At 40.3% G+C, this 23,761-nt stretch overlaps 1 protein-coding gene across 4 annotated transcripts in view; it reads right to left on the bottom strand.

Moving 5' to 3' along the window:
• Positions 1 to 23,761, bottom strand: part of ccser1 (coiled-coil serine-rich protein 1) — a 1,385,167-nt gene that overhangs the window by 645,663 nt on the left and 715,743 nt on the right. For all 4 annotated transcript variants that reach the window (XM_059965410.1, XM_059965409.1, XM_059965412.1 and 1 more), the window contains one exon: positions 19,312 to 19,389. In XM_059965410.1, coding sequence (XP_059821393.1) covers positions 19,312 to 19,389 — 78 coding nt within the window. The remainder of the gene's footprint in view (positions 1 to 19,311; positions 19,390 to 23,761) is intronic.

Raw genomic sequence — 23,761 nt, 5'->3', positions numbered from 1 at the left:
AATATGTTTTTATTAGATCTTCTCTCATTCTTCTGAATTACAGCGAGTACAGTCCCAAGCAACTCAATCTCTCCTCATAGTCTAACTCCCTCACCTCTGGAGTAAACCTGATGAATCCCCTCTGCACCACCTCCAAAGCCAGTATATCCTTCTTCAGGTAAGGAGACCAGAACTGCACACAGTACTCCAGGTGCAGCCTCACCAGTACCCTGTACAGTTGCAGCATAACCTCCCTGCTCTTAAATTCAATTCCTCCAGCAAAGAAGGCCTACACCTGCAAACCAACCTTTTGTGATTCATGCACGAGCTCTCCCAAGTCCCTGTGCACAGCAGCATGCTGCAGTTGTTTACCATTTAAGTAATAATCCGCTTTTGCATTTTTCCTTCCAAAGTCAATGACTTTCCATTTACCAACGTCATATTCCACGTGCCAGACCCTTGCCCACTCACTTATCCTATCTCCATCTCTCTGCAGATTCTCCGTATCTTCTGCACAATTTGCTTTTCCACTCAATTTGATATCATCAGCAAACTTAGATTAACCACACTCGGTCCTCTCTTCCCGATTGTTAATGTACATCGTGAACAATTGCAGACCCAGCACCGACCCTGCGGCACATCTCTCACCACTGATTGCCAACCAGAGACACATCCACGTAACCAAACTCTCTGCTTTCTATTAGATAACCAATCCTCTATCCGTGCTAATACATCACCCCCTGCTCTTACCTTTACTAACAGACATTTTGATCCTGGGAAAAAGATACCATCCGTCCACTCTATCTTTGCCTCTCGTAATCCATCAGGTCTCTCCTCAGCCTCCATGGCTCCAAAGAATACAACCTGAATTTGTCCAAAGTCTTCTTCAAACTTGGCAGCAGCCTGGTGAACCTCCTCTCCATCTTCTCTAAAGCCTCCAAATCCAATAAAGGAGTGACCAAAGCCACTGCGGATTTTACATTTTTTGCACAGGGGCTTGCACATGTCATGAAATTCACTCCTCAATAATCTCTCGCCACGGACTAACGTGTCTTTTGTTGGGCATGGGAACCAATAAATGTAATCAGTGCCACAATGTCAGGGATGTCAGCCTGGGGAAAGATGCAGATATTGAACAAGAGTGTGCCATTACTGGAACCTACAGAAAGATAAAACAAACTTCTGTAGGAACTCAATGATTTCGACAGTATCTGTAGAGCAAAATACACAGTTGACATTTCAGTTGAGATCCATCATTTGCCAGTGGATTTGGATGCCACTGCACAAAATCGCAATTCACTCCAACTGGCCGCATGTACATAAGTTATATGCTATTAGAAGTGACAGATCCTAGACTGGAGAGCCAGCAATCATGCAACTTCCTAATCCACTGATAACAAAAAGAAAAGTCTACAGCATACTTTCCAAAGGGTTCCCTTTTACAGTCCTCTTACAGTCCTTTTACAGTACAGACCTTATACAGATTTTTTTTTCATTACTCCTCTTAATGATCTTTTTTAAGACTTCTTTGATGGAGGGAAAATATGACAGTCTGTGACAGATTGCGTTGCCTTCTGTTTGCAGAGTAAGTTTGATTTTTGAAATCTCATGACATTTTAATTCAGGGGAAAATCAACCTTCACTGAGTTGCAAACACTTGCCTCTTCTTGTGAAACAAATTAATTTAAGTGATATGGTTCACTTTGTTTGTGCCAGCAGGTTGCTCTGAGGATGCTTCTTCCTTGCTGTTACTTCTGAAACTCCCATAATATGTTAGCAGCTGCTTGACAAGGACCAAAAACAAATTATATCTTTATTAACCTTTCTTTTCACAGTTCATGAATGAGGTGACGGCTCTTAAAAGCAATAAAGAGATCAATAATTAATGAAGTTACCAAGGAGCATGAAATACAACTGCTCACTTTAACCCTCCATATTCCTTCCTCAAAACCTGTCTAATTTGCTCCTTCCTCATTTAGCCAAGGGCAGCAGAGTGAATACTGGTAGCCAAGCCTTTAGCACAACACAATTACAGATCAGAGTGTCAAAATTCAGAGTTCAATTCCAACACTATCTGGAAGGAGTTTGTTTGTTCTTTCTGTAACCGCATAGGCTTATTATGGGTGCTCCAGTTTCTTCTCACATGCAAAGAAGTACCACTTAGTAGGTTAAATAGCCATTGTAAATTGTCCTGTTATTTGGCTAGTGTTAAATAGGTGAGATGCTGAGCAGCACAAGTCATTGGACCAAAAGAACCTATTCTGCCCTGTATCTTGAAATAAATAAGAGACATGGAAAGGTGTAATATAGTGGTTCCCAACCTGGGATTCACAGACACCTCAGTAAGGTTCCTTGGCATATAAAAGTTAGGGAACCCCTAGTAAAATGGAATTTGCATTTACTGAACAGATTTTTCTACTCACAGAAACACACACAAAATGCTGGAGGAACTCAACAGGCCAGGCAGCATCTATGGGAAGGAATAAACAGTTAATGTGTTTGGGCCAAGACCCTTCAGGGACTGGTGAAGGGTCTCAGCCCGAAATGTCGACTGTTTCTGTTATTCAATTGCAACAGGGGTTTGCTTAGCAGTTACTATATTAGACTGTGATGTTCTACTCCACCCATAAATGCTGAACAGAATGGGGCCCATGAGATTTACATTTAAAGACTGTAATCTTTATCTTCCATCTCAACAAGTAAGAAGGCTGCCCTGTGTTTCACCCCTCCCCTAAACTGGATGAGCCAGCTCTAAGCAGATAGCTAACAGATTATATAGACTCTGGCAAACCTGATGGGAAATTTCTTCACTCCGAGTTTAAGTGAATAAATTAATAGAGTCATTAATTTTTTTGTCAAAGTACATATATGCTAATATGTTACCTTGAGATTTATTTTCTTGCGAGCATTTACAAGAAATTAAACACATACTACAGAATTTATATAAAAAAACAATACATCAACAAAAGACTGGTGAACAAGCAATGTACAAAAGAAGACAAATATATCTCCAATCTCTTGCTACATTATGAACGTCCCCAAGCACTCAGGTTGTCTGGGGCAGGTTATGTTTGCAGACCTCAGGATCAAAACTAAACATGGTGAAGCAGCTTTTAGTTACTAAACTGCACCTATCTGGAATAACCTTCCAGAGGATCTGAAGTCTGCCACAACCTTAAGCTCTTTTAAATTGAGGCTTCAAACTTTTTCTTTTTGATTTAGCATTTAATTAGAATCCCCTGCACTATAATTTCTATTTATCATATCTATTTTTTGTGTGATTTCATTCTCTTACATATTGTCTGAAATTTGATGTTTGATTTTTCTATCTTCTTCTATGTAATATACTTTGAATAGCTTTGTGTTTGAAAAGTGTTATACAAGTAAACTTGCTTGCTTGCTATAGTCTAGAACGGGGGTCGGCAACCCGCGGCTCCGGAGCCACATGTGGCTCTTTTACGTCTGTGCTGCGGCTCCCTGTTGCTTTGGGAAATAATTGATTGTGGCGACCCTTTTCCTGGCACATCTGAAACGATTCACAATTAGATAGCCTACGGGGGTTTGCGAGCACAGAGCTTTGGAGCCTCTGCGCCATGGGGGGCAGGTTGAGGGAGGCTTAAAAGTGAGGCTGAAGATTTCGAATAAAGTTTTTTCCTTCGACTGCAGTTACCGACTCCGTGTCGTAATTTTAGCGCTGCGTGTAGCACACCGCTACATGGTCAGTATTTAATTAAAATGTATTTTATGTTAGTTTGTTAGTTTTTGAAATGTAAATCTAAATTTGAAGATTATGGTGATCTTGTACAATCTAAATAAGACGTTGTGGCGGCCCATTTCCTGACACATCCGAACCGGCTCACAATTAGCCAGCGTTCAGGCTAAGGGAGATAGCCTACGGGGGTTTGTGAGTACGTGTCTTTTGGAGCATCCGCGCCCATGGGGGGGGCGGGTTGAGGGAGGCTTAAAAGCAAGGCTGTTTAGTTCGAATAAAGCTATCTTTGACTGCAGTTTACTGACTGCGTGTAGCACACCGCTACAACGTGTTTTTATCGCTGGCTGTCCAGAGGGGAGGTGCTGAAACGCTTTGTCGCGTGTCTGGAAGAAGTGAAAACTTTCCTGGGCAGCAAAGGGCTCACCTTTCCTGAGCTGGAACAGCCAGAGTGGCTGGAAAAGCTACACTTCATGGTAGACTTGTCAGCGCACCTGAACACGCTGAACACAGCTCTTCAACGGGGTAAGGACGTACAGCCCTGCACATGTTGGAGGATGTTTTGGCATTCGAGCGCAAGTTGACGTTGCTTGCCAGAGATTTACAGAAAGGCACTTTGTCTCACTTCCCCAATTTGAGAGTTCAAACAAGGTCACGACATGATAAATTTGGAGTATTTACATTCTGCAATCATCGCAATGCAAACATCATTTGGGAAACTCTTCTGTGAGTTCAGAGAGGAAAAAAACACATTATCCTTCCCCTAAGCATCGATCCATCCCTACTGAATACGACTGCATTGTCAGGTGTGAGTCAACCTGAACAAGTATGATAAATATTTTAATTGCCTATTATTTTACGTATATTCATATGTTTTCATTGTTCAGTGAAATAGTCCTTTTATTTTTCAGGTTGACAGCTGGCTGACGTTATTTTTGGTTTGCTGCTGGCGGCAAATTTAAGTTTGGCGTTTTTCATAAATACAAGAAGGACTCAAATAGAAATTGAGTATTTTACTTAAAAGTAACCTTCAACCCAACGTCTTTTTTCGGAGTTCAAAATGTTTTTGTTGCATGCAGAAATGTAATTTCGTTTTCTCTGCAGGAGTTCATCAATTTCATAAATGCAACACATTATAGTTTGTTTATACATAGCATAAAGGCAAAACAAAACGTTGTATGCAGTGTTATTTCATTTTAAATGTCAAACGGGTTTTGCGGCTCCCAGTGTTTTCTTTTCTGTGGGAAACGGGTCCAAGTGGCTCTTTCAGTGGTAAAGGTTGCTGACCCCTGGTCTAGAAGGTTTGAAACTGTTGCCAAATACCTGATACCACCTAGCTGTCATGTAAACTACACTTGTAGTTAGAACTATTGTATAGCTAGATCAGCACCAGGGATTCAGATTCAATCTCAACCTTGGCTGCTGTCTGTGTGGAGTTTGCACATCCTCTCTGTAACTACATGGGTTTCTTCCAAGTGCTCCGGTTTCCTTCCACATCACAAAAATATTCAGGCAGACAGATGAATTGGCCATTGTAAATTGCCCCTTGCTTATAGGCCACTTCTATGCTGTAATGTTCTATGTGTTTCAAGGGATGAGGCAGAAAGAAAAACACCTTGAGGGCTAACTTTGCCTTTAAGACCCCAGTTCCCAAATCCCATGTTTGAAATAATATTACAGAAAAAGGGAGAAAACAATGGTTTCTTAATGCATAAAATTTAAAAAAATACAGTAGATGCTGGAAATCTGAAATGAAAGCTGGAGATTTTGGAAGCACCCGACAGGTTAGGCAGCAACTGTGCAAACAGAAGCAGAGCTCACATTTCAGGTTGAAGATGCTTTATTAGACAACCTGAAATATTAATTGTTACTCTTTCCACTAAAAGAACTGTCTGACCTGCTGAGTGCTTCCAGCATTCCCTGTTTTTATTAATGTAGGTTAGACACAGAAAAGGAGAAGATCTCTTCTCATTTAATGACTATCACTGGAACTTCAATGCCCAACCAAAAGAACATTCAGGGCAAGAGTGTAATATCTCAATCAAAAAAAAAAGCAGCACGAAAGTGTCAGTGTTAATCACAGATAGTGTATCAAAATTATCCTCTGTCTCAGTGTAAAAATTGCAAATACTGACTCTGAAGTTCCTATTAAAAGAATTCAATTTTGCAACAGATGTTGCTAAAAGTTTCCTTAACCTCAATACGTGAAAGGAATTAGGACTGAGAAAATGAAAGTTAAGCAGGAATTAATGTTAGGCAAGGAAGCTTCAACTGATTTTTCTCCTACTATAATTAAATACCCATGCTTTAAAATAGCCCAAATGCTACACAAACAACTCTGTATGTTTGTCTAAGTATTTTGCTGCAGCTCATTTGGCAGACTGTCACCCTTAATGTTATTGCATAATCAAGTGAAATGGGAGCACTATCTAGGGCAATCCAAAATGATATTGTCACAGAAATGCAAAATTAAAAGAAATACCTGTTATTGTCTGAAACAATATGTCTGTTGCAGTTCCATCAAATCAGATGTTTCAGGACCTCGTATTGATGTCATTAGAAACTCCTTAGGGTGTTAAACATGGCCAGTATTCAGGTTACTGGTGGTGTATAAATAGACACAATGAACATGAGGGGTTGTCAAATGCGGGAGGATAAATGAGAGAACTATTAGAGCACTCCCTCAATGCACCTTCTTCAGTGTGATAAGGAATGTTCACTTCCATTACCCACACTGCTGGTTTGCTCTACTTTGGGAATTCACATCGAACTGTGCTAATTATAGATGTGGGAACGTACAGTCAAGGATAACAACTTTCTGCAGACTCCCAAACTAGGACGCTCAGGAAAAAACTCACCTCCTCTAACTTCCAGTCAAATTTTCAATTAAATCAAACTGTAAAATAGGCTTTGCTGAAAGACAACACACACAAAATGCTGGTGGAACGCAGCAGGCCAGGCAGCATCTATAGGGAGAAGCGCTGTCGACGTTTCGGGCCGAGTCCCTTGGGTCCGAAACATCGACAACGCTTCTCCCTATAGATGCTGCCTGGCCTGCTGTATTCCACCAGCATTTTGCGTGTGTTGTTTGAATTACCAGCATTTGCAGATTTCCTCGTGTTTGCTCTTTGCTGAAAGAATTTTCTTACAGGAGGTACAGAAGCCTCAAGTCCCACACCAATAGATTCAAAATCAGTTACCTACTTACCTTCAACCATTCGGTTCTTGAACCAACCAGCATAGCTCTAATCAGTTTATTGACACAGTGACCACTTTGCTCGGTTTTCTCTAAAAATCACCTTGGGTTTTTCTTTTGTGTGTGTGTTCTAGTTGTATTCAATCTAATAAAAATTGTGTATAATTTAGGTTAATGTTTTCTTGTGAAATCAGCTATGTGCCTGCAAGCTATCTGTTCATTGCACTTGTGCTCTCGTACTTGCGCATCTGGCAATAAACGTGAAGCTGACTTTTAATTCTTCTCTGTTACAGAAGCCGAGAAACAAGTACTGGCCTACCAGACATAGTGCATTCAGGTTCTCCAGAAAACAAATGGTGCTTCCTGTCCTTCAATAGACAGAGCGCAGCGAGGTGCAAGAATCGTTTTTACCTCCACTGTGTTTGTAGATGGAACTAAAAAGGTATCTTTAGCAACATAATAGTTATAGACAAAACAGACCTGACCAAAATGAATCTTCCCAAGTAGTCCACATTTAAATCCAGTCTCAATTCTAATGATTATCCAATCTACACCTGTCTGTCTCATGCGGCCTGATTTTCCTGAGCACAGGAACATCGTTTGTCTCTACCGGCCTTCCAGAGACTCCCACTATTCAACGAGTAAGCAAGTCAGGTCTTGAGAACAGAGAACACAGACAGTACAGCATAGTACAGATCTTTTAACCTACTCCAAGATCAATGAAATGCTTACCTGCCACATTGCTAACCAGTTTGCTTTCATCCATGTGCCTATCTGACAGTGTCTTATGTATCTGCCTCTACCAATGGCCTTGGCAGTGTACTTCATGCACCCAGCACTCTCTCTGAAAAAAGAAACTTACCCCTGACATCCCCTTTATTCTTTCATCCGATAATCTTAAAATGACACCCTCTTGTATTAGCCATTTCTGACCCAGGAAGAAGGCACAGGCTGTCCACTATATTGATGCATCTTAAACAACTCTACTAAGTCCTACAAACAACAGAAAATCTGCAGAGGCTGAAAGTCAAGAGTCATACACATAAAATGTTCAAGGAACTCAGCAGGCTAGGCAGCATCTACGGAAAAGAGTCCTGGCGAAGGGTCTCGGTCAGAAACCTCAGCTGTTTATGCTTTTTTGTAGTTGGTGCTTGGCCCGCCGAGTTCCTCCAGCATTTTGCATCTGTTAAGTCTCATCCTTCTTTGCTCCAAAGTGAAAAACCCCAGTTTTTTCAACTTATCCTCATGTACGCACTCTGTAACCCAGGCAGCATCCTGGTAAATCTTCTTGGCACCCTCTCTAAAGCTTCCTATAATGAGGTAGACAGGATCAAACACAATACTCCAAATGTGATCTAATCTGAGTTTTATAGAGCTGCAACATAGTTTCACACCTCTTGAAGTCGATTTCCTGACTTATGAACGACAACACACCTTCTTAACCACCTATCAACATGCACAACAAGTTTGAGGGATTTATGGACGTGGACATCAAGAACCCTCTGTTCCTTCACACCGCTAACAATCCTACTGCTAACCCTGTATTCTGCCTTCAAGTTTGACCTTTCAAAATGTATCACTTGACAGTTTTCCAGATTGAAATCCATCTGCCATTTCTTAGCTCAGACCTGCATCCTGTCAATGTCCGATTGTAATTTACACCAATCTTCTACACTATACACAACACCACTGACCTTCATATCATCTGCAAGCCTATAAACCCATCCTTTTGCTCCCTTATATAAGTCACTTATACAACTTCCAAAGAGCAGGGCCTCCAGAACAGATAACTGCCAAACACCACTGGTCACCAACCTCCAAGTAGAATACGTTCCATCTCCTACCAGCCTCTTCCTTCTGTTGCCAAGCCAATACTGAATTCACACCATCAAGTTTCCCTGGAAACAATGCCTCCTGATATTTAGTTTGAGCCTACCATGGTGAAACTTGTCAAAGACCTTACTAAGATCCATATACATGACATCTGCTACTCTACCTTCATCGATATGTTTGTGTTGCCTCAAAGAATCAGGCTTGTGAGTCATGAACTGCCCCTCATAAAGCCATGCTGACCAGCTCTAAGCAGCCTATTTTTCTAAAAACGCATGTAAACTCTTTCTAATAATCCTCTCCAATAATTTGTCTGCCACTGATGTGGGACTCGTTGGTCTATAATTGCCAAGATTAACGTTGTTAGCTTTTTTGAAGAAATGAGTGACATTTGCCATCCTCCAATCTTTTGTTATTACTCTTATGGCCAGTGAGGATGCAAAAATCATTGCTAAAGGCACTGCAATCTTTTCCCTTACTTTCCACAGTGGCCTGTAGAATATTTCATCTGACCCTGGGGACTTCTCTGCCCTGATGTTTTTCAAAAGTACCAGTACAACCTATTTCTTAACATCAATATATTTCATCATGTTAGCCTATTCTACACTGTCCTTGTGCCAAGCTGTATGGGTCCTAATGCTCTTCCCTTGGACAACATCGGTGGCATGGAGAGGGGAGACTTGTAGCTTGGGCAACTACTGGTCTTCCATAAAAAACCTTGCCCAGGCTTGCACCCTAGAAACTTTCCAAGGCGCAAATCCATGGTCTATCAAGAATAACGGAGACCTACACCACACTACACTGTCCTCATATTCATCAAGATTCATTATGATGAATGCTGAAGCCGATATTCATTGACATCCCACATCTCCTCCAACTTCAGGCACATGCTTCCTCATTTACCCCTGATTGGTTCTACCCTAACACTAGTCATCCTCCTGTTTGACACATCCATGCAGAATGCCTTGGGGTTTTCTTTAATGCTACTTGCCAAGTCCTTCCCGTGTCCCTCGCTCTTTCCTGGCTACCTTATAACTCTCCAGAGCCCTGTCTGATCTTTGCTTCTTAAACCATAGGTATACTTCTTTCTTTCTCCTGACTAGGTTTCCACATCACTTGTCAACCATGGTTCCTTCACTCAACCATCCTTCCGTTGCCTCAGTTGGACAAATCTATCCAGGAACATATGCAAGTGCTCCCCGAACAACCTCCATATTTTTATTGTGATCACAAGACTCTGTTGGACATTGGTAATGTAGAACACTGAAAGTCAGGTGAACTGGTTAATTGGCAAAAACCAGTGGTGGGAAGAGTTGCCTTACCTCAGTTGTGATGAGGTCTATGCCTTGGCCATGGGGTCAACTATTGCGCTCAACCAGCAGAGGAGATGGCAAGGCAGTGTGGGAGAGCCTCTGTGGGGATGCTGGAATCTGTACTGGGTTGGGGGCTAACCTGCTCCTATCAGTGTTGCTCTTCAGTTTTCACTCTCCAGTGTTTACTTGGTGCTATTGTCCAGTGTTTGCTTAGAGCAAGAATAACCTGGATACTCAGGGACTTCGGCTTCTTTTTTAATTTGTCACTGTATGTTTTCCTGAAAATATAACCATCTGTGCTATTTGTGCTATGTGATACGCGCTGTGTACTGTGTGCTGTTGGTAATGTATTTAGCATTTCGGCCCAGAAACACTGATTCATTTGGCTATATTCACTGTATGATCGAATGATAATAAAACTTGAACTTGATTTCTGTTATGCATTTTTCCAGTACATCTTGTGCGGAGGATCAGAGGGATCTTGGGGTCCAAGTCCATAGGACACTCAAAGCTGCTATGCAGGTTGACTGTGTGGTTAAGAAGTCTTACGGTGCATTGGCCTTCATCAATCGTGGGATTGAGTTTAGGAGCCGAAAGGTAATGTTGCAGCTATATAGGACCCTGGTCAGATCCCACTTGGAGTACTGTGCCCACTTCAGGTCGCCTCACTACAGGAAGGGTGTGGAAGCCATGGAAAGGGTGCAGAGGAGATTTACAAGGATGTTGTCTGCATTGGGGAGCATGCCTTATGAGAATAGGTTGAGTGAACTTGGCCTTTTCTCCTTGGAACGAAGGAGGATGAGAGGTGGCCTGATAGAGGTGTATAAGATGATGAGAGACATTGATCATGTGGATAGTCAGGGGCTTTTTCACAGGGTTGAAATGGTTGCCACAAGAGGACACAGGTTTAAGGTGCTGGGCAGTAGGTACATAGGAGATGTGAGGAGTAAGGTTTTTACGCAGAGAGTGGTGAGTGTATAGAATGGGCTGCCAGCAATGGTGGTAAAGGTGGATACGGTAGGGTTTTTAAGAGACTCCTGGACAGGGACATGGACCTCAGAGAAGTAGAGGGCTATGGGTAACCCTAGGTAATTTCTCAGGTAAGGACATGTTCAGCACAGCTTTGTGGGCCAAAGGGCCTGTATTGTGCTGTAGGTTTTCTATGTTCTATGTTTTTATATCTTTCCAAATTTACACTCCTGCTGAATTCCTGTCTCATAGCATCATAATTTGCCTTCCCCCAAATAAGTAATTTCCCATCCTATCGGCTTCTATTTCCATCCCAGGCTATGTTAACGGTCAGAGAGTTGTGGTCACAGTCTCTGAAATGCTCATTCACCAAGTGATCTGGCATTTGACCAGGTTCACTGCCAAGTACTAGATCTAGTATTGCCTCTGGTCTACTCAGCTGATCTGCATATTTTGTGATGAATTCTTCCTTGACACACTTGACGCACACTTATCTTGGTGACTACCATCAACTGAAGTTATCCTACCTGCAAATGGAATCACACTCTTGGTGTCCAACTGCTGTGGCTCAGCACAGAGCAGGCTCAAAGCAGCAGAATGGTACAGCAACTAAAGCTGCTGCCTGAAAGCTCAAGCCATATCGACAGTTTAAAAGATCATGATGTGACCTTTCTCTGCCATGAGTTGTTGGATAGCAACAGCAAATTTGTATAAGTTTCCATTGTTATACCAATAAATTCAGGTCCCTGGTGTTACTTAAGAAAGGGACTCTTGAAGTTGTATATCCAATCTGAATCCAACATGCAGCATAGATATAATGTGACATCTGGCTAGTCTCACGAGACCAGGGTGCAGGCCATGGCAAGTTTGTATGGAAGACCGGCAGTTGCCCATGCAGCAAGTCTCCTCTCTTCATGCCACTGATGTCGTCCAAGGGAAGGCCAAAGGCCTATACAACTTGGCACCAGTGTCGTCGCAGGAGTTGCCAGAACGAGGTTGAAGGCAACGTCAGACTGCCTTAGGGACTCCAGCTCCGGATTTGTCCTCAGGGTTTATTCTCTAAGCCTTTCCCATGAGTGAGTATGGCTGCAAGGCAGCAGAAGTTTGAAGTCAGAGTTAGATGGACTGCCTTCCCAGGCTGAGGAGCTCCATCTACCCGAAAGCAAAATCATGTTTGACATATACGGCAATTTTGTGGTTATACAACTAGAACAGATAAGGGAGTTCCTATAAATGGGTACATTTGCATTTCCAACAAGACTTTAATTACCTTAGGTTATTGGCATGCGTTTGCAAGTGGTTAACCATCAGAAAGCAAAGAGAAGGACTATTTTTAAATTGGGAGATTGGTAATCAGTTTATATTTCTCACTTGCGTCTTGGTACATTGAGAATCTGTATTTGCATGCTATCCGGACAGATCATTATAAAGATAAGTACATTGAGGTAGAACAAAAGGCAATAGAAAATACAATAACAGAATGCAGTAAAAATACACAAAATGCTGGAGGAATTCAACAGGCCAAGCAGCATCTATGGAAACAAGTTTCAGGCTGAGACCCTTCTGCATGAAATGTAGACTGTACTCTTTTCCATAGATGCTGCCTGGCCTGCTGGGTTCCTCCAGTATTTTGTGTGTGTTGCTTGGATTTCCAGCACCTGCAGATTTTCTCTTGTTCGTAACAGAATGCAGTACAGTATACAGTGATGGAGAAAGTACAGTGCAGATGGACAAATAAAGTGCAAGGGCCATGAGGAAGCAAACTGAGAGATCAGGAGTTCTTTATGTACTACGTCAGTTCAAGAGACTTATGACAAAATAGTTGAAATTTCATGTCAAAACCCTGCATCAGGATTGAGAGTAGAAACAAAAGAGAGGACCGAGGGGAGGTGGGAGGAGGGAATGGTGAGACACAGACCAGTGAGTGATTTCAGAATGAGATAAGCTGAAGGATGTCAGATGAAGGGGCCAAGTAGGGGAGGGGAAGAGGTGGAGTTGGGAAGCAGAGGCAGGTGGGTAATTGGTGGAGCTGGACAAATTAAAAGACAGGTGACTGTTGGAACTGTGCATTTGTCACAAAGGGAGTGATTAACTAGACTGATACTATATCTTTTTCAGTTCTGGAAAAATGAGGGGTGATCTAATTGAATAATGTAATTTAAAATCGGTTTATTATTGTCACATGTACTGAGAATTAGTGAAAAATTTTGTCTTGCATGCCATTCAGACAGATCATTCTGAGTAGAAGCAATTTGGAAAAAAGCAAAGATGATTTTGGTTCTTTGGCCGAATCAAAGGTGGTGATGAATCAGCTCAGAGGTGGGAGAATGAAAATCTGTCTGAGTCGTTCCACAATGAAAAACCTCTCACTCAATATCAACAAGACCAAGCAGCTGATTTAGGAAGAATAAATCATAGAGACCCATGAGCCAGTTCTTATCAAGGATCAGAAATGAAGAGGGTCAGCAACTTCAAATTCCTTGGTGCCATCATTTCTGAGGATCTGCCCTGGATCCAGCACATGAGTGCCATTATGAAGAAAGCATGTCAGCGCCTCTACTTTCTTTTAAATATTATTTATTTATTTATTTATTATTAATATTTTGCATGCTTTTTTGTTGTTTCCTTGTACCTTGTCTAGGACAAGGAGGCATGACTTCAGGATTGAAGGACATCCATTTCGAACGGAGATGCAGAGAAATTACTTTAGTCAGAGGGTGGTAAATTTATGGAATTTGTTGCCATGAGCGGCTGTGGAGACTAAGTCATTGGGTGCATTTAAGGCAGAGATAGATAGGTTCTTGATTAGCCAGGGCATCAAAGGGTATGGCGAGAAGGCAGGGGAATGGGGATGACTGTAAGAATTGGATCAGCCATTGATTGAATGGCAGAGCAGATGAGATGGGCTGAATGGCCTACTCTGCTCCAATATCTTATGGTCTTACAGAACTGAATCTCAAGTTTGTATATGGTGACATATATGATAATAAATTTACTTTGAACTTTGAATGAAGACAAAGTGTTACATTTGTAAGGAAAGTGCAGTGTGGGTAGATAAGGTGCAAGAGCCATGACATATCAGCTTAGAGATCAAGACTCCATCTACGCTGCTCAGGAGATCCATTCAGGAGTAATATGTCAGCAGTGCAGAGGTTGATGGTGCATGCTTTCAAGTTCTTCTATCTTTACAAGTGCTCTTTAAGAGCTTGACAGGATGTTTACTCTGAGTTGGTATCCACAAATATGGGTTATGTTTCCATGAGGTCTGAGTATTCCATAACAAGGTAAGAAGGACATTTTCACTCAGTGATTCTTTAGAAAACTCCAGCTCGAAGGGCACGGGAGGCTCAGATGCTGAATACATTCAAGACAAGATGTTGGTATATTGTTAGATATCAAAGGAATAAAATGATATGACCCTGGTAATGGTAAGGAATAAAATCTGCACTAAACTAAAGAGAAGTACCTCAGATATCCCCCTCCAGCTTTTATTTGTAACATTCTTTTGTCATGTAGTGTGCATTGTTATCACTCTTGGGACTGCAGAGTGCCCGATTGATTTGCATTTCAACACACCTCACAAAATAATAGTTACAGAGCTCAAAGAAGCATTCATGACACAAGCACATGCATACATTAACAGATACAGAAACCTACAGACCTACACATTCATTCTCATTACTTCATTCAAATATAAACCTGCACAAACATAATGGCACAGATTTCAAGGTTATAAAGAGAGCAAGGGTTTAGCAATACCGCATGTAACAAATGTCTTAGAATTGTCAGTGTAATTCCATGTCCATCAAGGAAGGGTCCATGAGGATGAGCCAAAGAAGCAAAATACTTAACAATATAACACAAGAGGTAAAAAAAAGACATAATAGAACTATCAGAGGCAAAAGAATATGAATGTGGCTGAAAAAAATAGCAGTAATCATCTCGTGTTCTTCCAATTCAGGACAATGAAATGACACTCAAATTCTTGGTTGTATAGAAATAATTAATAAATAATATAATTGCAAATTTTCTCAAAGCACATTTTTGATTTCTCACTGACTTAGCCAACAATTAGCCCTAAATCAAATCAGTTAGTGATCAAAAATTTATCTTTGGATTAACATAGCCCATCTATCTTTACAAGGCAGGGAGCCTCAGCACGGTGCCTATGTGCTCCAGTTCATTATCTGGGTCACAGATTCTAATCTGCTGTGCCAATCCCACAGTACCTTCAACTTTATTATTTCATCACCAAGTAAACTCCCTCAATACCAACGTGCTCATCTGCTTCAATAAAGTTGCTGTGAATTAATTATGCATGCACGTCTATCTGAATGTAAATGCAGAATAACTCATTCTTTTCATTGTTAATCAGTATACCAGAATACTTACTTAAAAATACACACTGTGGTTATTATTTATTTAGGTAAATGTCACTATTATATCCATTGAATATTCCCATGACTGTTTTTAGATAGCAAAGAGTAAATAATTTAATTTAAGTAATTAGAAACTCCATTGTTTAAATGTCCTTTTCAATATGTTTACACAAGGTTTAGGATGTCAAGGACATTTTTAGAAATGATCTTCCGATTGGAACAACTTTCCTCTTAATCCTCCTCCAGAAGATATTGTTAATGTTAAATAATTTGATGTTGTATTTCCCAAAATTCAGGTGATCACTTCATAAAATTTTTCAACAGCAGTTGAGAGAAAGTGTTCAACTGGCAGAGTAAAATACCAAAGGGTTAGGTCTAAAAATTGGAGCAAAACTTGTCAGAAATGAAGTAAGGAAATAATACCACATGCAGAGGGTGGTAGAAATCTAAAACGCTGCAAATGGCAACTGGTGCCATGTCAATTGTTAATTTTAAATAGATTTTTGATTCTCAAAATTAATGGTGGAAAAACCAAAATGTGGATTTATGTGCAAAATCAGCATTAGTCTCATTGAATGGCAATATAGGCTTGAAAGGCTCCATAGTTATTTGATTGTTGAAATTCGTATCTGGAATATTGCATTCATTTCTGGCCAGCCCATTGTAGGAAGGATATGGTGGATTTGGAGGTGGTGCAAAAGAGCTTTCCCAGGATGTTGCCTGGATTAGTGGGCATGCACTCGAAGGAGAGGTTAGACAAACCAGGGATGTTTTCTCTGAAGCAGTGAAGGCAGCAGGGAAACCTGATAGAAGTTTGTAAGATAATGAGAAGCATAGACAGATTTGACAGCTGGTATATTTTTCCGAGGGTCAAAGGTCTGATACTAGAGGGAATGAATTTAAGATGACAAGTGATAAGTTCATAGGAGATGTCCAGAACAAATAACTTTTACAAAGAGAGCGGTGGGTGCCTGGAATGAACTGCCATGGATGTCCGAGGAGGCAAACATGAAAGTGCTAAGAATGGAAGGATATGGATCTTATGTAGAAGAGATTAGTTAGACAATTATTAGTTTAATTAATTTGGCATAACATCATGGGCTGAAGTATCTACTCCTATCTGGCACCTTTTCATGTTCTATGTGACTGCTGACAAGAAAATCTCTACATACAAATACTCAGTAGGTCTACCAGCTTTTGTGGAGGAAAAAAAACAAGCAATTCTGTTGACTGCTGATCTTTCACCGAAACTGGCCCTTCTGGTGAAAATCCATCAATTCAAAACATTAACACACCATTTCATTTTTGTCTGTCACAGTCTGACCAGTTAAGTGTTTCCATTGATTACTGGTTTTATTTTGGGGAGTTCATCCTCTGCAGTATTTTGTCTTATTCTCCTGTCAGTCATTGCTTGAGAAAATGGGTTGGCCTTTTCAGCAGCAGAACTGATGTTTCAGTTATGGGACAATTGGAGGAGGGAGATGTTTTTCAGTGTCTGTGAATCAATGATATTATGTTATCATGGTAGTAATGCCTCAGAAATCACAACAAATATTTTTTATTCTCACTCAGTGCTACTTGTAAAGAGCTGTAACAAGTCTTAACTTAATAAGTCTTAAAGTACATTGAAATGTATTTTATATATACATTATAACATGGATCTGTCTCAATGTATTTCCACATCATTTAAAATCACTCACTGACAAATTATTTTAACACTAATCAATAACAATTATTGGGCAACATAAACTACTAATTTAATGTAACGGGAGTACCAAAATTATTGGAAGTTTATTGTATTGTTGAGCTGACACCACCGCATTGGCATTTAATAAAAATGATGATATTATGTTGGCTAGTGTTTTGGCAAACACTATGCTTCAGAGGCACGTTTGGGTTCATATTCCACACCAAAGATTTGAGGAAAGAAATTTTGGTTGATCCTTCAGTGAAACATTAAAGGAATGCTGCAGAGTTCGAGGTTCCAAGTTTATGATCAGACATAAAACCGGCACTCCATCTGCTCTTCCAAAAGGATGATTTAGGTGCCAAGGTACCATGTTGAACAAGAGTAATGAAGTTATCCCTGGACAAACATTTATCATATCATATGTAGGAGCTTGTGATATGCAAATTCATTGGCCAGAATGTATTTTAGATTGTTTAGAAAGAGACATGAAAGGTCCTACAGTAATTAAGGCTTTCTTTCTAGCTGTCTCTCTTTCTTCCTTATTGGTCCACACCATCCAAAATAAACACCCTTCACAAAAACTGGCTTCCGGTCCATGAATTCTGTATATTTGCCTCAGAAAATCAGCCAATGTAGCCGAAGTCCCTCTGACCCGTCATTCTGTCTTCTCCCCCTTTCCATCAACAGAAGATGCAACAGCTTGAAAACATGCACCACTTGACTCAAGGACAACTTCTATCCCACTGTTATAAGACTCTTGAATGGACCTTCTGTACTTTAACAATGACCACTTCACCTCATAATTTACTTCATTGTGACCTTTGCATCTTACTCCATATCTGGACTGCACTTTTTTTGTTACTGCAACAGAAACACCATATTCTCCATTTTATTAATGCTCTCCCCTTGTAAACTGTAATTATGTTTTGAAATTATCAGCATAGGTGGCTTGAAAAACAAAGTGTTCACAGTATCGCAATACATCTGATAATGATGTCCAATACAAGACTATGGCATGGCTCTGTAAGGTCATCCAGAAATACAGGTTTTCCTCTCGCTTTTTTACTGGTTAACAGCTTTCGATATACAATGCATTAAGTTTTCAGTGCAATTCTTTCAATTTGCAGCACATGTTCTCAGACAGCGCATTTCTTCTCTCTGTAGGTGGCTGCTTGCTCTTTTCCTTGGGAAATGAATTAAACACTTGCCTTGCACATCAGCCAAGAAATGTTAACTGCAAAATGCATCCCACTCAGAGAGAAAATAAAACAGATGGAAATAACACTCTAGAATCAACGTTCATCAAGCCTGAAAACAATTCTCTTCCCTTATGCTAATTTCCACTTAGCAGAGCTTTAAGCCAACTATTGGAATATCTCCAATTCATCATTAAATGTTAACACTTTTCCTACTCTATTTATGTCATATAAGCTAAATTAATTTTATTAATTGATTCTAGTATTGACTGGACATCCATTTATCTGCTATAAGCATTTTGCTTCATGAAAGGACATGCCATATCCCATTAAGTATCAAACCTTCAGCGTAGTGTCTCCAAGTATTTGCAAATTATGAAGATGAAATAATCCAATGATAGGTTTGTCTTCTACAAGCCTGGCAATGTGAAACATTCTTCAACATTAAAATCTCCAGTTGGGCAAATGTCATCCTTCCAGAAAGGCAAGAGCTTAACTTCTTCATTAAGGAGTTATAGATCATATGTCACGTTCATATCAGTTATACATGATTTGTTCCACTGAACTTTTGGTAAAGGCAAAATTATGACACTATGAGACATTATGCAAAATACATATTCTTTGAAAATGTTATCATTGAAGATAATGTTATATGATCAAAGGAAAAAATCTATGGTGTATCATTCTTCTTTCATTGCATACTGAAGAGTTCAATGACCAACCTGCTCATAAAGTACAGTCAGAATCAATGAGGCATTTCTTCTCCTTAGTTCCCTATTCCTCTGTCTTATCTGAATAGAAGCTACATTAAATTTAGACATTAAACTCAAGCAATTCCGAACTTCCTTTCCTTCAGGAAGCCCTTGTACCTAAATGTGTGATATTATTTTAAGAACAACGACCTCATTAATAAACAAGGAATTTGTCAGTCTTCTGATATCATGTGAAGCATTTGCATCATCTGCAGAATGGAAATATGAAGTGCAAGATCTTCACAGAAGAAACACTTTGGAGCAGCTCAACCATATACAAGAGTGCTGGGCGTCCTACCTTTAAAGGAAATGGCATCTCGGTGATTGGACTGACAGGAAGTGAATGTGTGCTGCTGGCAGGACTCAACTCTGTACTCTGCAATGAAAAGAAAGGATCATCAACACAATTTCAAGGCAATCCACAGCTCTGCAATATTTTGCTAAAACAAGTTAATGCCACTTCAGTGAACATCTTTGAAAAAAATAGCCAGATGGATGGATATTTACATTTTAATTAGTAAATTGGCTTACATGTACCAAAGTACATTGAAAAATTTAGTTTTACATGCCACCCAGACAGATCCTCTCATCACACCATCACACTGAGGTAGTACATGGGAAAAGCAATGAAAGAATGCAGAATATAGTGTTACAGATACAGAAGAAGTGTAATGGAGGCAACTAATAAGATGCAAAGCTGTGGCAAGGGATATTGCTGGGTTAAAAGTCTATCTTGTCATCCAAGAGCTTGATGACAGTGGGGTAGAAGCTGTCCTCGAACCTGGCAGACACTTGTAATTTTATTTATTTTCTGCCAGATTGGAAGAGGAGGAGAAAAAAGTGTCCTGGGTGGAAGTTCTCTTTGATTATATTGTCTGCTTTACTGAGGCAGTGAGAGTGGTTGACAGAGTCCATGGATAGGCTGATTCCCTTGATGTGCTCTGTGCTCACAACTCTTTGAATTTCTTGTGGTCTTGGGTGCAGCAGTTGCAATACTAAACATTGATCCATCTGGACAGAATGTTTATTATGGTCCATCTATAAAAATTGGTGAGGATCAAAAAGGATATTCTCAGTTCCTTTAGACTCTTGAGGAAGCAGAAGCATTATTGTACTTTCTTGCCCACGGTGTATATAGTTGCAAGAGTTCAGCCAATCACAAGTAGGACCAACGTTTTCAAAGGGTTTTAAGAGGAGCAGAACTAGGCCATCCAGCCCATTGAGTCTTTCATCATGGTTGATTTAATATCTCTCTGAACCCCATTTTTCTTCCTTCTCCCTGTAACTTTCAATGACCTGACCAATCAAGAACCTACCAACCTTTGCTTTAAATGTACCCAAAGATTTGGCCTCTACAGCCATCTATGGTAATGAATTCCATAAATTCATCACTCATTGGCTATAGAAATTCCTCCTCTTCCCTATTCTTGAAATGAGGAAAAAAATAGAACAGTCATGACAAAATGGCAGAGCAAATTCGATGGGCCAAATAGCCTTATTCTGCTCCTGTATTTCATGATCTTATGGTCTTATTCCAAGGGATGTCTCTCTGATCTGAGACTGTGCCTCTGGTCCTAAACTCACCCACTAAAGCAAACATCTTCTGCACATCCACTCTATCTTGGCCTTTCAATATTCAGTAAGTTTCAATACTTTTTTTGTATTTCATTTAGAAGATAAATCAATCTTCTAAACTCCAGCAAGTACAAGTCTAGAGTCATCAACCACCCCTCATATGTTAACCATATTTTTACCAGAATAATTCTCGTGAACCTCCTCTGGACCCTCTCCAATGCCAGCACATCTTTTTTTAGATAAGAGGCCCAAAACTACTCACAATACATAGAACATAGAATAGTACAGTACATTACAGGCCCTTCGGCCCACAATGTTGTGCCGACCCTCAAACCTTGCCTCCTATATACCCCCCCCTTAAATTCCTCCATATACCTGTCTAGTAGTCCCTCAAACTTCACTAGTGTATCTGCCTCCACCACTGACTCAGGCAGTGCATTCCACGCACCAACCACTCTCTGAGTGAAAAACCTTCTCTAATATCCCCCTTGAACTTCCCTCCCCTTACCTTAAAGCCATTTCCTCTTATACTGAGCAGTGGCGCCCTGGGGAAGAGGCACAGGTTATCCATTCTATCTATTCCTCTTAATATCTTGTACACCTTTATCATGTCTCCTCTTATCCTCCTCCTCTCCAAAGAGTAAAGCCCTAGCTCCCTTAATCTCTGATCATAATCCATAGTCTCTAAACCAGGCAGCACCCTGGTAAATCTCTTCTGTATCCTTTCCAATGCTTCCACATCCTTCCTATAATGAGGCATCAAGTGTGGTCTCACCAAAGCCTTATAAAATCTCAGCATTGCTTATTTGTTCTTCTAATGCTAATCCTCTCAAAAAAAAATCTTCATTATTACCCATTCAACTGCAAGTTAACCTTTAGGCAACCCTGCATAAGGACTCCCTCATCCCTTTGCACCTTAGATTTCTGAATTTTCTCCCCATTTCAAAAGTAGTATATGCATTTATTCCTTTCACTAAAGTGCAAGACCATACAATTCCCCACACAATATTCCACTTGCAACTTCTTTGCTCATGTGTGCTTCTGCAGACTCCCAGCTTTCTCAACACTATCTGCCCCTCCATCTATCTGTATACTGTCACAAAGCCATTAATTCCTTCATCCAAATCAATGACATATAATGTGAAAAGAAGTGGATCCAACACTAACCCTTGTGGAAAACTACTAGACACAACAGCTAACCAGAAAAAGGATTTTATGGGTGGAGATGTTGATGACAAACACAATGTTAAAGGGGATTATATCATTTATGTTTTAATTGCAGATTAAATTACTTCCTTTATTCTTCAACAACTTAATTTAATAAAATAAATAACATTTTATTAGTTCTCCAACAATAACACAATAATGTCTTGTCCGATCAAGATGGTGCCAGCGAACGATTCCTCAGGCGACATCTTCCAAATAGCCAATCTCATCAATTTTATCACTTTTTTTGACACTTTCTGCTTGTTCTTTTTGACTTGATTGTGTTTTGGAGACTGTTGGAGCCTGTAACTTGCAGTTAAGAGTTCAATTGAGCGATCTGGTGCTCTACTGCTCCTGGAGAGGACCGCAGGTAGAGGCTTTCTCATGCAGAAGGCCAGGGACTGATTGTGGGGCCATGATCGACTTCATTTCAAAGCATCAACGAAGATTGAAGCATCAAGGTGAATGTTCACCCCAGAGGGCACCCGTCAACAGTGGTTGGTAGTGCAGCAGTCATTTTGTGAGAGGTCGGGTGGGGGGGTGGGGGAGCTTGGGGTTTGGGATGTTCCAGGCACTGTTTTCCGTGTGGGCGATCTGTTAGATTATTTGTGTGAGGAAGGGGATGTGGAGTTTGGAGTTTGTAAGTTTTGTTTCTCTTTCCTTTTCATGCAGGGATGGGAGTTGATATCGTTTCTTTTAACAATTTTTGTGTTTTTTCTGTATTTCACAGCTATCTGGAGAAGCTGAATTTCAGAGTTGTATTATATATGCGTATTTCAACAATAAACTGAACCCGTGAACCTTTGGAAAGAGAAAACCTCTCCCTAGGACTAAACATCTATCCACATAGTATTTTATTTAATGTCATTTTATTCAAGATGTAATATTTTGCTCATTTACTTGAATTTAAACTTTTGGGGAGTGAAGTTCATGCTTCTTGATTCCAAAATTCCAGAAGTCTGCATCTTTGTCCACTAACCCCACTAAATATCGAGCCTTTTGTTGTAATTAGTTACTACTTAGTACCAGGAGGCCCCCACTTTTTGAATGCTCGCTTTACGACAGCTTGCTGAGACCTAAAAAGACCTACATTAGTACCTGTTTTCGATAACCAGAGGATTATTTACCCAAAAAAGGCGCCCACTTTATACGTGTGTTTACCCCGAGAAAGACTACCACGACCGTGAAGCCTTGTGCGGGCAGTTGTGTGTGCATGTGTGTATGTGTGTAGGCATGTATGTGCCAATTTTTTTCCTCCAAATTGATTTTGGCTCACTGTCTTCCCCATTCTGATAAGTGAAACGACACCATACATACAATATGTCTACTTTATATAGGCTGTATATTTACCATATAATTCCTGCTTTTACTATACGTTAGTGTTATTTTAGGTTTTATGTGTTATTTGGTATGATTTGATAGGTTATTTTTTGGGTCTGGGAATGCTCAAAAATTTTTCCCATATAAATTAATGGTAATAGCTTCTTCACTTTATGACATTTCAGCTTATAAACGGTTTCATAGGAACGCTCTACCGTTGGATAGTGGGGGAAACCTGTAAGTGCTCCACTGAAATGAGTTTGAGCGTGCAACACTTGGTCAATTTTACTTGTTTTCTCATGATAGAAAGGAGACATTCTGCCTATCAAGTACCTGCCAGCTCCTGGAGCATTCCCATTGATTCCATTCTCCTCTTATTTCCCTGTGATCTATTCTCTCTCAAATGGTGTCTGACTCCTCTGATTCACTTGCCTTCCACCTACAAAAGAGGTAATTTTGCAAAGCTAACATGCCTTTGGGTGGAAATTAGAGCACCCAAATGAACCCATGTGGTCACTGGACAAACATGCAGACTCCGCAGAGGACCCAAGTTCAGAAACTTGGGACACTGGAACTGTGTGGCGACAGCACAAACTGCTGCATACCACAACAAAAATTATTAGTCTGTCAATAGAAATCACCTCCTC

This window comes from Hypanus sabinus, chromosome 3, assembly GCF_030144855.1.
Source record: "Hypanus sabinus isolate sHypSab1 chromosome 3, sHypSab1.hap1, whole genome shotgun sequence".
In the NCBI taxonomy this organism is placed as follows: Eukaryota; Metazoa; Chordata; class Chondrichthyes; order Myliobatiformes; family Dasyatidae; genus Hypanus; species Hypanus sabinus.
The sequence above is the reverse complement of the archived record's forward strand: the minus strand, read 5'-3'. Positions and strand labels throughout refer to the sequence as shown.